General features: G+C 41.8%; 1 protein-coding gene across 1 annotated transcript in view; it reads right to left on the minus strand.

The window, feature by feature from the left end:
• The window catches only part of LOC119498812 (partitioning defective 3 homolog), a 334,030-nt gene that overhangs the window by 80,778 nt on the left and 237,047 nt on the right, over positions 1–16,205 (minus strand). Inside the window, 2 exon segments of the mRNA XM_037787881.1 lie at positions 2,585–2,713; positions 15,266–15,509. Of these exon segments, the coding sequence (XP_037643809.1) occupies positions 2,585–2,713; positions 15,266–15,509 (373 nt within the window).

The following is a 16,205-nucleotide window of genomic DNA, read 5'->3' on the forward strand; positions in this document are numbered from 1 at the left end:
TAACTCATTTTTTTGTTGCCTAAACCTGAAGAAACCTTTTTGTTTGTGTTCAAAATGTAAAATTTCACTCAGCTTTACATCGTGTTAGAATGTGTTGCTTTTAACTTTCACTTTCACTTTTAGAAAATAGTAGGCATAGTAGGCCCCTATTGACCCACATCTATGGTGCTTATAGCGACCGATAACGGCTATTTAATGGCCTGATAACAATTGAATCAGGTGCAATAATACAACCAAGATTCACTATAACAACAGGGGAAATACAGTAAAACATGGTTTTAGATATTTCTGCAACATTTCAAGACTGAAATGCTTCACATTTTGTAAGATACGCAAAGAAAAAGAAATAATTCAGACTGTAACCATGAAATATACGGCTAAATACACGTGGGGTTGTGACGTCATTGCAAATCTGAATGAATGAATAAAAGGTTGCGTGTTCTGTGTCACCCATGCATCTGTATTTTTAAAATACCACAGAGTAGCCCTGAATAGGTTTCAGTGTTTCATCACGATAATAAATGCATGCGACTTCGACATTTGAGGACAAGAAAAAACAGAGAAGCCACTGATTGGATTAACATACAAAAGGACCACTCTGAACTTTTAACAATTTCTGGCGTAACAACCAAATCATCTGACGTGGCATTTGCGTTAACCTTATGCCAATTAAAAATAAAGACTTGGTTATTATCATATTACTGGACTATCTGCTCTGCAGGCGTAAAGAAAGAATTACAAACCAAATTTTAATAACGAGCAACTGGGGGGAGTAATGACTCCTGCCCCTACACCAAGAGCATGGGAATTAATTAGCTGGCAGGGCTGTAATGGCCTTGGCATTTATAAACCTCCGCCCCAAAAACACTGGCACCGTGCCCGTCTGACATTTAGTTTGGCGAGGAGAGAGAGAGAGTGATGCAGGGAGAAAAAGACTGGCTGCCTTTGGGCTGTTTGGTTTTGGGCGGCCACCCCGATAACAGTAAAAGACTCTGAAATGATGGGATCTCTAACCTTTTCCTCGTTTTTATATTACACAAATTCTTCATTTATTAAACCATTAACATACTCCGGTTGGAAGAAGAAAAGAGTTTATTTATAAAGTAGAACATATTGATTTCATTTCGTCTATAAAATGTCTACGAGGGGAATTCCTTCAGTCTGATTGTTATCCTGGATTGAAAACACTTCCTGAACTTTGGTCAGGACCTCCAAGACCACTTGTTTCCAATCTTCTATTGGGCTCATCATGCTGCTAAGAATCAGAAGTCAAATCTACAGTCACACAGAGCCATAACTTGGGTACAATACTGGATACATACTTTTTGTGTACTTTTGGTCAGGAACTGTTTTCATGGTTTGGACTAGACCCCTTATTTCCAATTGAGGGAATGCAAAGGAGCTGGACCCATGCTGCATTTTTTTCGTCTCAAATCCATTTTTCTTGATGTAGATGGCGCGCTCAAAAGAAGGGCTGCCCCCTCTTAGTCGATTAGTCCTTTTTTGTGCTTTTTTCATGCTGAATGACTTATTTCCAATAAACTTCTGAGCATATCTCTGGTAAATACCAGATTTAAAGTGGTGCTTTTATGTGATTCTTTGCACTATTGCTCTATTCTTTCCTTCGGTAATTATGGAGAAGAAGTTGATTTTAGTGCAGGGCTACCCAGAGCTCTACGATCTGTACCACGGACAATATTTGAAAACAACGCCTGAAAGAAGATCGGAACACGGGATTTCTGGTAAGTAGGCTATGAATGTATGGCCTCAATGTTTGGGGAAACTTCTTTGTTTAATCATGACAACGCCCCTGAGCGTAAAATGAGGTCAATTAAAAAACGTTTTGTTATAGTTTGGTGTGGAAGAACTTGACTGGCCTGTATAGAGCCTCGACCTCAACCCCATCCAACACCTTTGGGGTTACTTAATGCCGACTGCAAGCCAGGAATTTTCTCCCAACATCAGTGTTGGACGACACTAATGCCCCTGCGGCTCAATGGGAACAACTCTCAGCAAACCAGGTTCCAAAATCTTGTGGAAAGTCTTCCCAGAACATTCAAGGCTGTTATAGCAGATTCATGATTGTGGTTTTGGAATGACAACAAACACAGATGTGGTGAAATGTTGGTCACATGGTATATATAATAACTGATATTAAGGGGAAACAATGAGAATGAGTGAACACAAACTAGATGTGTTTATCAAAGCTGGGAGCGGTACTAGAAGACTTACAGACAAAATTAATTTTGTAGTCTGACTTCAACGAGCAGATAGAAGGAAAGCTGAAACGGGCAAAGGAAGGGAGACGACCTAGAAGCTGTCATTTGCACTTTGTAACTATGATCAAGGCTACTCAAAACATGTTCTTATTTTTATCTTAAAACATTGTGAATAATACCACGAGAATAAATATTATTTCATTCCTTTGGTAGAGCTACAAAGCTACGACATTTTTCCCCTCTTTGATCCCAAAGTAGCAAAGCATATGAGAGTCCAGAGACAAAGGGACCTTTACCGCTGCACCACTTAGCAGAAAACCAACGTTAAACAGCACTTAGCAGGTGCTACACCAAGAAGACCTTACCTCTCCTGCTCCATCCTCATCTTCATCGTCTCCTCATCTGAAACCTGCGTCTCCTCCGACCTCCACTTGCTGGAGCCTTTACGATCCATCTTTTCTCCCGGCCGCTCGTCCTTACGGTGCTTCCCAAACCTGGAATACAAAAAAAAAGGCAAAATTAAAATAATAATTAACTAAACTAATAATAAACTGAAATAATAATACTGTATTTTTGTTAGTTGTTAGTTATAGCTGTCAATTATTCTACCAAAGTCACTTGTGCAGTTGCGATTTCCAGTGAATAGACGGAAAGTCAGAGGTCACAGAACCATTTCAAAGAAATCTTTTAAATAATTTAAAACTAATTGATTGTGACTTGCAATGAACTAGCAGGTACACTCATAAATTATGTGATATTTCTCTCCAGAGCCTTCGCATTAACTCAAAATCAACTGATCTGACTGAAAATGTCTGTGATCACAAAAACAGGTATGGATTAACGGTCCATCGAGCCCTCAAACGAACCGTTTGAAAAGTACTTCTCACAAGTTCAAACCCCAATTCAGCTGGTTTAAAGTTGGGGAGTGGTAAACGAAGGAGGCGTCAACGCGGCCCAGCGCAGTAATTATATTCATAGAGAGGGAGTGACGCTTAACGGAATAGGAGCCATTGCAGAGATATTTCAGCTTGATTGACTCAGTATAAAGCTGCAGCCTGTTGAAGAAATTACTTTGGCACCGTGCTCGCTTCCACAATGAACCTCCGTGATTATTCACAGGGAAATTGGTCCGCAGAGAGTATCTACAACTTCTAAAGAGACCGCGCTGAGAGAAACCAAAGAGGTGTGTGTGTGTGTGTGTGTGTGTGTGTGTGTGTGTTAATGAAAGAGACAGAAGACGGTGAACAAGAGAGGAAAAAATGAAGATGCGCAAGAGAAACTCAATGAATGAAACATTAAGACCTAAGACTAAACTACGGCGAAGAATACAAAGACAATCTCGAGCATTGTGTGTGAAGTGACTGAAGAAAAAGAGACAGAGTAAAGTAAAAAAACAAAAAGAGAAAGACAAAATGAAAGTGAAGGAAAGAGAAAGTCACAAGATCAAACGCAAGAGAAAGAAATCAGATGTGAGGTGTGTGAACACGTGCATGGAAAGCAATATGGAAGAAAGAGAATTGAAAATGAGAAATAAAGTAAATCCATGAGAGAAACACAAAAAGAACAAAACAAGCAAATGAATCTTCAGAGAAAACCCAGTGTGTAATGGTGTGAGAAACAAATTAGAAAAAAATGGAAAAACAACACTTAATGGGCATAAAGGTGAGAGGATAAAATGAAAGGGTGAGTGAGACAGATATATGAAGAAAGCTAAATTAAATTAACAATTGTTCAATATTAAGTGTGACAAAAACAAGGAAATGGGAAGAAAGAGAAAAAGAGAAGAAAAAGAAAATAAAGAAATGATGTGTGTGTGAATCAAAGACAGAATGAACAAATTATAAGAAAAGCACACTTATAGCTTCAGTAGGCAGACATTTTACATAGGGAAAAAATTCCATAATAACCTTTCAGCATATTGTAATTCAAGTGTTCTGAGAGAAAACTAGACTTCTGCTCCTCCTCATGGCTCTGTTTTCAGACTTTAGAAAATCGAACCCGTCACAGGAGACTTTGACCAATCACAGGTCATTTGAGAGAGAGAGCGTTCCTATTGGCTGTGCTCCGGCTGGTGGGCGGTGCTTGGTATTTCCTCAACAGATCTCAACATGGCTGCCGGGTCACAAACTTTCTCATTTTACAGCTAAACCGTGCACTACAAGATGTTTCTGAAAACATTTGAGGCGAGAAATAGGCATTACAGTAACAGAATATTGATTCATATTTGATCAGCGCTGCCTAGTCTGACCATTTGATCGGAGTTCGCCAGTGATTGACAGCTGTTAAGAGATGGCAGACTCCAGTTCAGCTCTTACTGGTTGTTTTTCCTCTTGTGATGATGTTTTGCACTACTGTCAGGATATAGTGACCGTTTTATAAAAATAACTTTTTTAATCATATTTGCTCCATTTCTACCAACTGCAGCTTTAACTTAAAAAAAACAACACAGTTTCCACAGTGGTTGTGATGTTCCACGTCTTTTCCCATGACTATCCTTTCCTTCCTAAAGCAATAGTTTTATGCCATTAAAGTGATGAAATATTCCTGACTTACAAGGAAATAGATCAAATTCTCTGACTTGCAGCACCCTGGTGGTCCAGTGGACTAAAGCCCAACAAACAACAGAAACAGAGCACTAGGAGAGCACGTCCCGCGTTGCTTTGCAATCAACGTGAACCAAGGAGACACATCCAGTGCATGCGCCACACAGATGCTACCCAGCGGTTCAGCATCTGGTAGATCTCATAAAAATATGCAAGTCAGACATTAGATGGCTACTGCTGAATCGTGTTTTCCATCATCACATGTGCTGGTGATTTGTCAAACTGTGTGAAGTTTATCCAATGACTAAAAAAAGTAAACCTTTTCGTTTTTAAAATTATTTTTCAAGAAGAGTTCAAGACAATCCACCAAGTGGCATTACATTCTCACCCCAACTCGTCACATACTGACGCTTTGTCACTCTTCGGCGTCACTTTTCGGTTGCAGTAAACATGTGCCTAATGTTGATGATGTGAATCAAACAAAAACACTTGCTTAGGTTTAGGCAACACAACCATTATAGTTAGGTTTAGGAAAAAAACAACATGATAGGGCTTCAAATGACTTTGATTTACAGTGAAAATGTGACTTGATGTTGTGAACACGGGACACGAACGAACAGCTGATTGTAAAGTGAAAGTGAAACGTAACGCACTGGACACAAACAGCGGTCTCTTGGAGGAAAGTCTTGTGTTTGTTGGACACATCCACCTCCCCTCCAATCCGCCCTGTGTGTCTCATTTGCTCTTTATAACATGTCACCACATCATTGTCCCTGTGCATTTACCGTTGTCTAGGATGGGTTTACATTGTAGTTAATGGAAAGCCTAGTGCGTGTCATACCGCTGAAAAAGCGTGTCTTGTGCGGCGCTATCAAACACCGACGGGCTTGACAAAGCGTCGGTATTTGACACCCTGGGAATGAGAGTTGGCTGGAATGGTTGAAGACACCGGCTTTGTAATCGCAACATCCCTGATTCAAGTCTTGCTGGGGACCTTTGTTGCTTTTCGTCCCCTCTCTTTGTCTTTCTTCACACATTTCCTGTCACCTACTGTCTCAAATAAAGGCGAAACATACAATCCACCAAAGCCTATAGACAAACCCAAACCAAGAGAGACTAAAAGACAAAAGAAAATGGCGATTGTTGTTGTTGACGACACACGTCAGTGGGGCCATAAAGTGTGGTTGCAGCCCGCCAGAAAGAGAGCGGATGCAGCTCCAGAGACAGACGGCTGGCTAGTTAGCTAGGCAGCTTGTCCTTCTCCGGAGAGAGGCGTAGGGGCCGTTGGACCCAGCCCGCTGTCAAGCTAATTTTCTGTAACCAGTGTAGCATTAAAGCATGGCGGAATTGGCAAGCTAGCTAACTAGCAGGCAGTTGGCTAGTTAGCTAGCTAGGTTGTTAATTCCACCATACTGTAATGCTACACTGGTTACAGAAAATGAGCCAAACAAAGTTGTCACTTATCGATAGCAATGTGCTTTCCTACGCTGTGACATGATGATTTTACTAATTTACATTTTCTCTGTGCCTCGTAACTTTACTATCCCACAGCGGCCGCAATGGCAACGGCATACATAAAAATGGCTGCCCATCCTGCTACATTGACTTAACTGGAAATCTCCTTTCTGCTTCTGCTTCTATAGTGTAGTCGCTAAATGCATCTGCGGTGACCCAAAGGTATGTGTGACGTGTCGTGGCAATGAGTCAATAAGCAGCTCCCAAGTTTCCAAAAGACAAACTGAGGAGAACCAAGAGATGGGAACGGAGAGGAGAAACCGCAGTGAAGTGAATGGAGGGGGCTTGCAGTCTAAGGTCCATTACCTGATTAATTTTACTGCGGTCGCCTGAGATGCTCGGAGTGACGGCTCGCCGTTAATGCTAAGAGCAGGAGTGATCTATCACGGCGAGAGACGGTTGACACTTTCTTTCTCCACACCACTAACTTTCATTAACAGCCTCTTAAAAGACAGCCTAACTCTCCTTGTCACACACACACACACACACCCACAAACACACACACACACACACACTAAGATTTATGACTGAATGGGAAAACTTTGAAGAGGAGACAGTATTAACCATGACACCGGGGCATTTAATAATCTTATATTCCAGGCACAGTTAGGCCCGCCTCGTCCTGTGAGCCCGACGCCATCGATAAAGAGGCTTTGACGGGTTTTTGTGGTTTCAAAAGACAACTTCAAAATGTCAAGGATTGAGCTAATTCTATTCAGCGGGCCACCCGTGTGTCACTGCTAATCCTTTCAACTGCACAAAAAAGTGAAAACAAGTCTGGTGGCTTTGTGGGCAGCTTCTGGTGGCATATTGGAAACGCAGCACCGCTGAAATGTCACGGGGCAGTCGGTAAATCAGAAAGTGGTGAGTTTAGGATAAAGTAGGAATTAATGTCAGTAAAATATGATCACAGCATGATGGCATCTATGGAAATGTCAAAAATGCCAGAGATAATCGAGAAATGTTGGTCCTACCACCATCCACCTTTTGATAGACTTGACAGACGAGTATTACAAAATCATTGCAGGGAAAAAAAGTATTTACTTAATTTCCCATCTTGCCACGTCATGTTATTAGATTAAACTATTGTGTTAATTAATCTGTGACAAAAACCCTTAAAGTATTTCCTTAAAACTCACTAAAATCATGATAGGATACTGCTAAAATGAATGCCCACCAGCCTCGGCTGTACTTTCTGATTAATTTGAATGCTATGCTAATTTGCTATTATTTTTAGCCAGCAGGGGGCGACTCCTCTGGTTGCAAAAAGAAGTCTTCTTCAATATAGCATGATGTTCATTTAATAAATGATGGTCCCTTTTAGAGTCAGATAGACCATAAAGCAGGGGATGCTTTAGGGTGTGGCTACCTTGTGATTGACAGGTCACTTCCACAGTGTTTTCGTCTTACAACTTTAACCCTTTAACGGTGTGTTTTCAGTTCATTGAAGTTAATTATAACCTTTTAATGTCTTATTCAGCGTTTGGTTGTACTTAGATCCACACTCTCATGTCACTTTAGGTTACAAAAAAACATCATGGCTACGACCAATTACCAAGATCGCGATGGTGAAAATGCCGACCATACGGCTTCAAAGCGGCGGTCCACAAACCAACGGGTGACGTCACAGTGATTACGCCCACTTATGATTTATATATAGTCTATGGCTAAACTTCACATACTAAACATTAGCGTGTTGACATGCTTATCGTGTTATGTTAACATACTAGTATGCTAACATTGTGCTGACATTGGCATTCAGTTACAGGTACAGCTGAGGAAAAGTAAAACTAATACAAGTGCGAGTTTCTGAGAAAACCGAAATCGGCAGACGACGAAAAATGGTCATAAACGGGCCTCGTAGTGCTTCCTCTGCGACACATCATGAAGCTTGTCACAGCGTGAGCCTTTTCTATGTTCAAGCTTGTTCACTTGTTCATGACCAGAACACACTTGCACACACACACACACACACACACACACACACGCACACACACTAAAACCACTGCAAAATTAGCGCAGCCCTCGAATTTCTGGGCAACGAGCATCTATGTCGGTGCCAAGCTAACAGACTGGGTGTTGCTTCTGAGTCCAAGTGATGAACGAAGAGAGAGAGAGAGAGAGAGAGAGATGGAGAGAGGGAGGGAGAGAGAGAGAGAGAGAGAGAGAGAGAGAGAGAGAGAGGTGGATACAGAGTTGGCAGGCTGCTCTGTTGGCAGTGGTTGATGGTAATGAGGCTTTGATTGGGACTGAGTGTGAGGCCTTCGAGACATGAGAGGGTCAGGCAGTGGCAGCTCTGTTGATCTCACACACACACACACACACGCACACACGCACGCACGCACGCACACACGCACACACACACACACACGCACACACGCACACACGCACGCACGCACACACGCACACACGCACACACGCACACACGCACACACGCACACACCTCTGACTTCTGCAGTACCTCCCACCCCTGATCCACCCCTCCTACATGCAAACACACATCAAAGTACACGCTCCTTGACACTCCCGCACCACTCACTCACTCACTCACACACACGCACACACACACACACACTCGCTCACTCAAACACATGACACTCATCTGGAGCTCTTGACGTTCTGTACAGCCACTCAGGGGAACTAACTTGCTCACATCACAGTTGGTAGCACACTTTTATACGCTTTTAAAAAACAGTAACGCTGCTCTCAAAAACACATCCACTCTCTGCGGTTTGGTCCCCACATTTGCATTCTGTTTCATCATGACATGTTGACACCAACACAAGTGAACCATGCAAATTATGATCACTTTTTTTTTTTGTTGCCTTTTTAGTAACATATTTTGCTGCTAAGTGCTCACTGCTGTGGTGTTTGCTCAACTGTAGCTCCCACATATCACCTGTCAATCAAACAAACAATGTGGGTGTTACAAAGACGTGTTTGTCTTTGGATGTTCTGCTAATTCTGTTTTGAACTTCTGAATGTGGTGCTTTCGAGTTTTTTTTCTTTATTAGTGCAATGTGCCATAACTAGGGCTGTCAATCGATTGAAATATTTCATCACGATTGAACACATTATTGTCCATAGTTAATCACGATTAATCGCAAATCAATCGCCTATTTTTTATCTGTTCAACATGAACCTTCAATGGAGATTTGTCAAGTATTTAATACTATTATCAACATGGGGGTGGGCAAATATGCTGCTTTATGTAAATGTATGTATATATTTATTACTAGACTTAATAACACAAAATAATTACAAATATTGTCCAGAAACCCTCACAGGTACTGCATTTAGCATAAACAATATGCAAACAAAACTGCATGTGATTATCATAAAGTGGGCATGTCTGTAAAGGGGAGACTCGTGGGTACCCATACAACCCATTTTCATTCACACATCTGGAGGTCAGAGGTCAAGGGACTCTTTTGAAAATGGCCATGCCAGTTTTTCCTCACCAAAATTTACTGCAGGTTTAGAGGGTTATTTAACCTCCTTCATTGGTTGGTACCAATGGATTCCTTAGGTTTTTTAGTTTCATGTGATACCAGTATCTTCACTCTAGCTTTAAAACTGAGCCCGCTACAACCTAAAAATCGCAAGTTACGTAAATGTGTTAGCGAAATTATTGGCATCATTTTTTTTCTGCTTATCCAATCCGTGACTCAAAACTGTGATACGATCCGAACCGCTGGTTTTGTGATCCCCTAATCACAAGTCTGCCGTGTCAACACTGAAGTAACACGTTTGTGGATTATTCCTGTAAATTGAGTATGTGATCCAGAACTACATATACAGATGGGATGGAATCTATCTCACATCATTATTCTGGAGCACGCAGCTGTCCCTGCCAGTAAACACTGGGCGCCGATCAAACAGGCAGCGAGACGGAGTTTTAATGGGGCAGATCTGATGCGGCCAATATTGAGCCAATCAGAGCACCATAACACCGATGTTCCGACAATGCACGCCAATCGTTATCATCTGGGAGGAGAACTGGATTTCGGTTTGAGTGAGTGTATGAGAGGACGGAAGATTACTGCGGTGTGCCACCAAATTATGAGTGTGGGTTTGTGTGTAAACCGAGTGGCCGATCTGGTGTGTGGATTTGTGATTTCAAAATATTTCTCCATGTGTGCAGTTTGTGCACTTCATAGCATCCTCCCATGTCTTTGTGAGTACAATATACTGTACACTGATCAGTCATAACATTAAGACCACTGACAGGTGAAGTGAATAACATTGACTATCTCGTTACAATGGCACCTGGCAGTGGGGGGGATATATTAGACAGCAAGTGAACATTTTGAACTTTGAACTTTGAGTTGGAAGCAGAAAAAATGGGCCAGCGTAAGGATGTGAGCGATTTTGACGAGGGCCAAATAGTGCTGTCTAGACGAAAGGGTCAGAGCATCTCCAGAACTGCAGCTCTTGTGGGATGTTCCCGGTCTGCAGTGGTCAGGACCTACCAAAAGTGGTCCGAGGGAGGAAAACCGGTGAACCGGCGACGGAGTCAGACCCGAGGCTCGTTGATGCACGTGGGAAGCGAAGGCTGGCCCGTGTTGTCTGATCCAATAGAAGAGCTACTGGAGCTCAAACTGCTGAACAAGTTAATGCTGGTTCCGATAGAAAGGTGTCAGAACACACAGTGAGGAGCAGTTTGTTGCGTATGGGGCTGCGTAGCCGCAGACCGGTCAGGGTGCACCCTGCTGACCTGTGTCCACCGTCAAAAGCGCCTACAATGGGCACATGAGCATCAGAACTGGATCACGGAGCGATGGAAGAAGGTGGCCCGGTTCTGATGAATCACGTTTTCTTTTACATCATGTGGACGGCAACGAGTTGGAGGTGTTGACTCGGCCTCCAAATTCTCCAGATCTCAATCCAATGGAGCATCTGTGGGATGTGCTGGACAAACAAGTCCGGATCCACGGAGGCCCCACCTCGCAACTTATACAGGACTTAAAGGATCTGCTACTGACGGCTTGGTGCCAGATACCACAGCAGACCTTCAGAGGTCTAGTGGAGTCCATGCCTCCACGGGTCAGGGCTCTTTTGGCGGCAAAAGGGGGACCTACTCAATATTAGGCAGGTGGTCATAATGTTATGGCTGATTGGTGTATATCTCTATGCATGTGTGTGTTCCCTTCTAATTATTCCAGTGTAAGTGTGAACTTTGCCTGCATGTACGAGTTTACAATATTTATCCATGTGCATCTCACTGATTACTCCATTGTGTGTGTGTGTGTGTGTGTGTGTGTGTGTGTGTGTGTGTGTGTGTGTGTGTGTGTGTGTGTGCGTGTGTGCGTGTGTGCGTGTGTGTGGCCCTGACTGCCTTCCACAAGTCTCTCTGCTCCTTTAGAAGTGAGCTGGTGTCACTTGAAGCGATCCCACCTGTTTGACACAGAGCTCTGCTGGCTCCAACCTTCACAGAGCCCCTGAGGGCCAAACAGCTCAATTTGAGCTCCTGACAGCCCAGCACATTGCTCCCATTCATAAACAATGTCTTTCTTATACCTTTTTTTTCCACCAAAAATAAGCGCATATATGCAGGTTTTTTAAACTACGGAAAAGCCACTCTAAATAGGCGATAGGCTCCTTTCACATTGACAGTAGACGAGTGGCCTTTCTGGGGTTTTTTTTCCCTCTGGTGAGTCAAATTCGACATCACGATCACGTCAGAAAACAGAGTATAGTAAACAGTGAAAATGTTATGTGGTTATTTCTTTTTTTTATCTGTTACTTAGTCAGTCTCTTTAAAACTAGGTGCCGACTAATTTGGAACAATGTTCGAGCGCCCGCTTGGACAGAGACGGATGGAATTTGTGGCTGAGATGACAAAGAAAGTGCTGGAAACGGGCACAAATGTGTGTGTCATGTTTCCATCACTTCGGAGCTGAAGCCGATAAATACCTGCGACTACTGCAGAGTCGTTTGTCTCGTGGAATGGATGCCGATTGTGATGTTTTTTAACTGAAGACAAAAGCAAGATGGTAGTGGGTTTTTTGTCCAGTGGGAAAGGGACTTTACCGTCCTCTGTCCTCCCTCATTCTTTTGTGTAGACCCTCATTCCCTGCTCTCTCTTTTTCCTACCTCGCAAACTACACCTCCAAAATCTAACAAAGTCTCACAGTATAGGTATTTATTGTACGGGCTTAAAGTGGCAGTCCGTACAATTTCAGTCCTGGTTGATTTAGAATTTCTATTTGAGTGAAAACAATGAATTGTGCTCAGAGTTTAGCAGTCTGGAGTCTTTTAGTTGATACATGTACATAGAAATAGAATAGAAAAATTATATTTCTATGTACATGAGCTTCAAGTTTTAAGAATAGTGTGCATAGTTCCATTTTAGTGTGTATACAATGGAGCAAAACTGGAATTATCTGAGAATGTCACCACAGACACCTAGTTCATAATAATAATAATAATAATAATAATAATAATACTGCAAATATATACAGTAAATAATGCAATACTTTCATCAGTGGGCCATAGGCTCAGTCATCATTGTGTTAACTCATTTGGCTATAGATAGTGACTTAACAGACATTTATTTAAATGAAAATCTTGGATATTGCCACTTTAAGTATGCCACACAATATCATTCTGGTAAAGGGGAAAAGAACGCTCTGGTTTGTTTATATTTCTTTAAACCAATCAGAAACGTGTTGTGCGGCGCTGAGGACAGGATGTAACGACGGTGCCCTTGCAAAATATAGGAAGGGGAGGAGAACGCTGGCTGAAACGGACGGCCACTGGCAGGCTTATACTCACAGTCTACATCCGTTTTTTCTTTATATATTGACAACAAAGATGAAATTAGTTTAACAAAAAATGATCTAAACTTATAGGCCAATTACTAGCTTTCAGTTGTCATTAAAGATGGCTCAGTTGTCTTCCGGTGACCATTATAATGTACACTATATGACCTAATCACCTGAGGCTTCTCAATGATCATTCCATCTGCTGATGAAGACTGTGAGATGGAGCTGAAAGCCCCAGATAAAGAAAGTGGACCTTGAGTTGAGATTATTTTATGAAATTGATATTTACAGGGTCAAAAAAATAAATGTATACACTTCAACACTTTAATCCACAATGTATTTTGACATCTCACAGCTGAAATCCTCCTCCAGCTGACAACACCTCTGTCAGTCTCTGTCATTCAGTTTGTCTCCATTTTGTTTGTCTTCCACTACCCATTCCACCTATTCCCTTTCTTCCATCTTTTCTTTCTCTCTCTCTCTCCATCTCTGTGGACCTCATTACCTTCCACTCTCAGACAAGAGTCACTGTTTTCCCTTCCCTGTCACCGCCACTTTGGCTAATATGATATACGGATATATTACTGGCCCCGGCCCCAGAGGCTTCCCAACCACTCAGATGGAGGGAGGACACACCAAATGACCTGGACACCAATGGTAATGGGGATGGAGAAAGGGGAGGAAATGTATAGACTATACACTAATGGGACGTGTGTGTGTAGGAGAGAGCATTTCTGTCAGTTTAGCTATATGGGATTGTTTGGCAGGTAAAATGTTAGAGGCTGCGGTGACGGAATTAATAACTGGAAAATAAACCACAAAGGTCAGAGAGTTGTCTGGAGTCTAATTAGTGTTTCCTTCACAGCTCAGGCCTGTCCTGTTCATCTGTCACTCACACAACACATCATGTAGCTCTTTTAGGTACATCCAAGCCTTCAAAAAGTGTGGTTGATTGTTTTATCTGAATATTACAGCGTGTCCATGTGTTGTCACTAGGGCTGTCAAAGTTAACGCGATAATAACACGTTAACGCAACATCGTTTTAACGCCACTAATTTCTTTAACGCATAAATGTAACTTGTAATTTTTAAAGTTGTAGCGGGCTCAGTTTTTTTAAATCTAGAGTGAAGATACTGGCATCATAAGAAAACTAATAAACCTAAGGAATCCATCGGTATCAGCCATGTCATACTAGCTTATCATGAAGGAGGCTAAGTAACGCTCCAAACTTACACAACATTTTGGCGAGGAAAAACTGGCATGGCCATTTTCAAAGGGGTTTCTTGACCTCTGACCTCCAGATATGTGAATGTTCTATGGGTACCCATGAGTCTCCCCTTTACAGACATGCCCACTTTATGATAATCACATGCAGTTTGGGGCAAGTCATAGTCAAGTCAGCACACTGACACACTGACAGCTGTTGTTGCCTGTTGGGCTGCAGTTTGTCATGTTATGATTTGAGCATATTTATTATGCTAAATGCAGTACCTGTGAGGGTTTCTGGACAATATCTGTCATTGTTTTGTGTTGTTAATTGATTTCCAATAATACATATATACATACATTTGCATAAAGCAGCATATTTGCCCACTGCCATGTTGATAAGAGTATTAAATATTTGACAAATCTCCCTTTAAGGTACATTTTGAACAGGATGTGCAATTAATTTGCGATTAATCGCGATTAACTATTTTAATCGATTGACAGCCCTAGTTAACGCACGTACCAACCTGGTGATTTAAGGGTTTCTTTCTTCACAAAGGAGGAAAGCACACACAATTCACTCAATAAAGGACGTATCAGCTGTTTGCAGTAGATATTGATCAGTGTGTCTTGGACAGATGCACTGATATTGAACGCATCACAGCCACCGCCTGATCTCTGATTCAGAGTATAGTCTAGGAAAGTTTTGTGCCAGCGTTGTGAAATGAGCAGATAATAATACAGTAAAAGTGTTGAATGAAAATCTGTCTGCTACACAATGTGCTTACAACAAACACAAGATAAGCTCTGAACACACTGTACTTATTACAGTGTGTTCTCACACAGTTGCAGAGTCTTCTACTGTTTAAGGAGACTTGCTATTATGTCTGCTGCACAACTGTTCCTACCTGATTGGCATACATTTAAAATGCCTAAATAAAATCTTGACATAAAACAAAGAAATACCTCAAAGAATGTAATTAAACTGAATTGGTAAGAAGTTGTTATTACGTACCTGAACATGTCCCCGAGTCCTTTCAGCATGCCCTTCTTGGCTTTCCCCTTCTCTTTCTCCTTCCCTCCCTCCTGCTGCTTCTTCTTCTCCTTCCCTCCCTTGTCTTTGTCTTTCTTCTTCTCCTCTTTGGTGCGATTAGTGCCGTTGACCAGGGGCTTTTCGGTGCCGGACAGCGGGGTCTGGTCGGCCACCGTGGACACGGAGTCTCTCCCTGATCTCGAACTCTCCTCTGTGTCCTCCTCCACTGGACAGAGGGAAAGACATGCAAGGAGAGGGACACAGAAAGAAACATGGGGGGAGAATGGAGAACATATTCATATCTTCTTACACATATGACAATCCATAAGCCTAATAAAGGAAAATCTATAAGTCTCATAAATGTGCAATTATGTCTCTAAGCGCAAAAAAAGGGGCTTACTATAATTTAATTACATATTAGAGATAGTAATCTTTAGAGACCATTCGACACTGACTCTTAGAAAATGAAGAAAATGAGGATTTGATGGTATTATGGCATGTAACTCAAAACCAAAATATGAGATTCACTTCAGAAAGAAAACATTATTTGGGCTTTAAAATGGATATAAAGGATTATAGAATCAAACTCTTGAACTGGTTTCTTTTGTGGTATAATAGATTAGTGGGATGAAATACCAGCACACTGCTTTCTCGTCCCCAATTCTTATTTCATTTTATGAGGACATGGCATTTGAAAAGTGGAAAAGAAAAAGAGGAGGTATAAGACCGCCTGTCTCTGAAACATTTGAAGTCATAAATGAAGAAGAATCAGGAACGAGACGGCATAGTGTGGGTATTTTGTCATCTTGTATGAACGCAGTGCAACATAATACAACCCATAGCTTGGAAAGAATTCACGGGTGTTCCTGTTGCTCTGGGAGATTATGAATTTTGTATTGCGGTAGGCTACCCATGAAAATAG

The sequence above is a fragment of the Sebastes umbrosus genome, chromosome 12 (genome assembly GCF_015220745.1).
Source record: "Sebastes umbrosus isolate fSebUmb1 chromosome 12, fSebUmb1.pri, whole genome shotgun sequence".
Lineage (NCBI taxonomy): Eukaryota > Metazoa > Chordata > Actinopteri > Perciformes > Sebastidae > Sebastes > Sebastes umbrosus.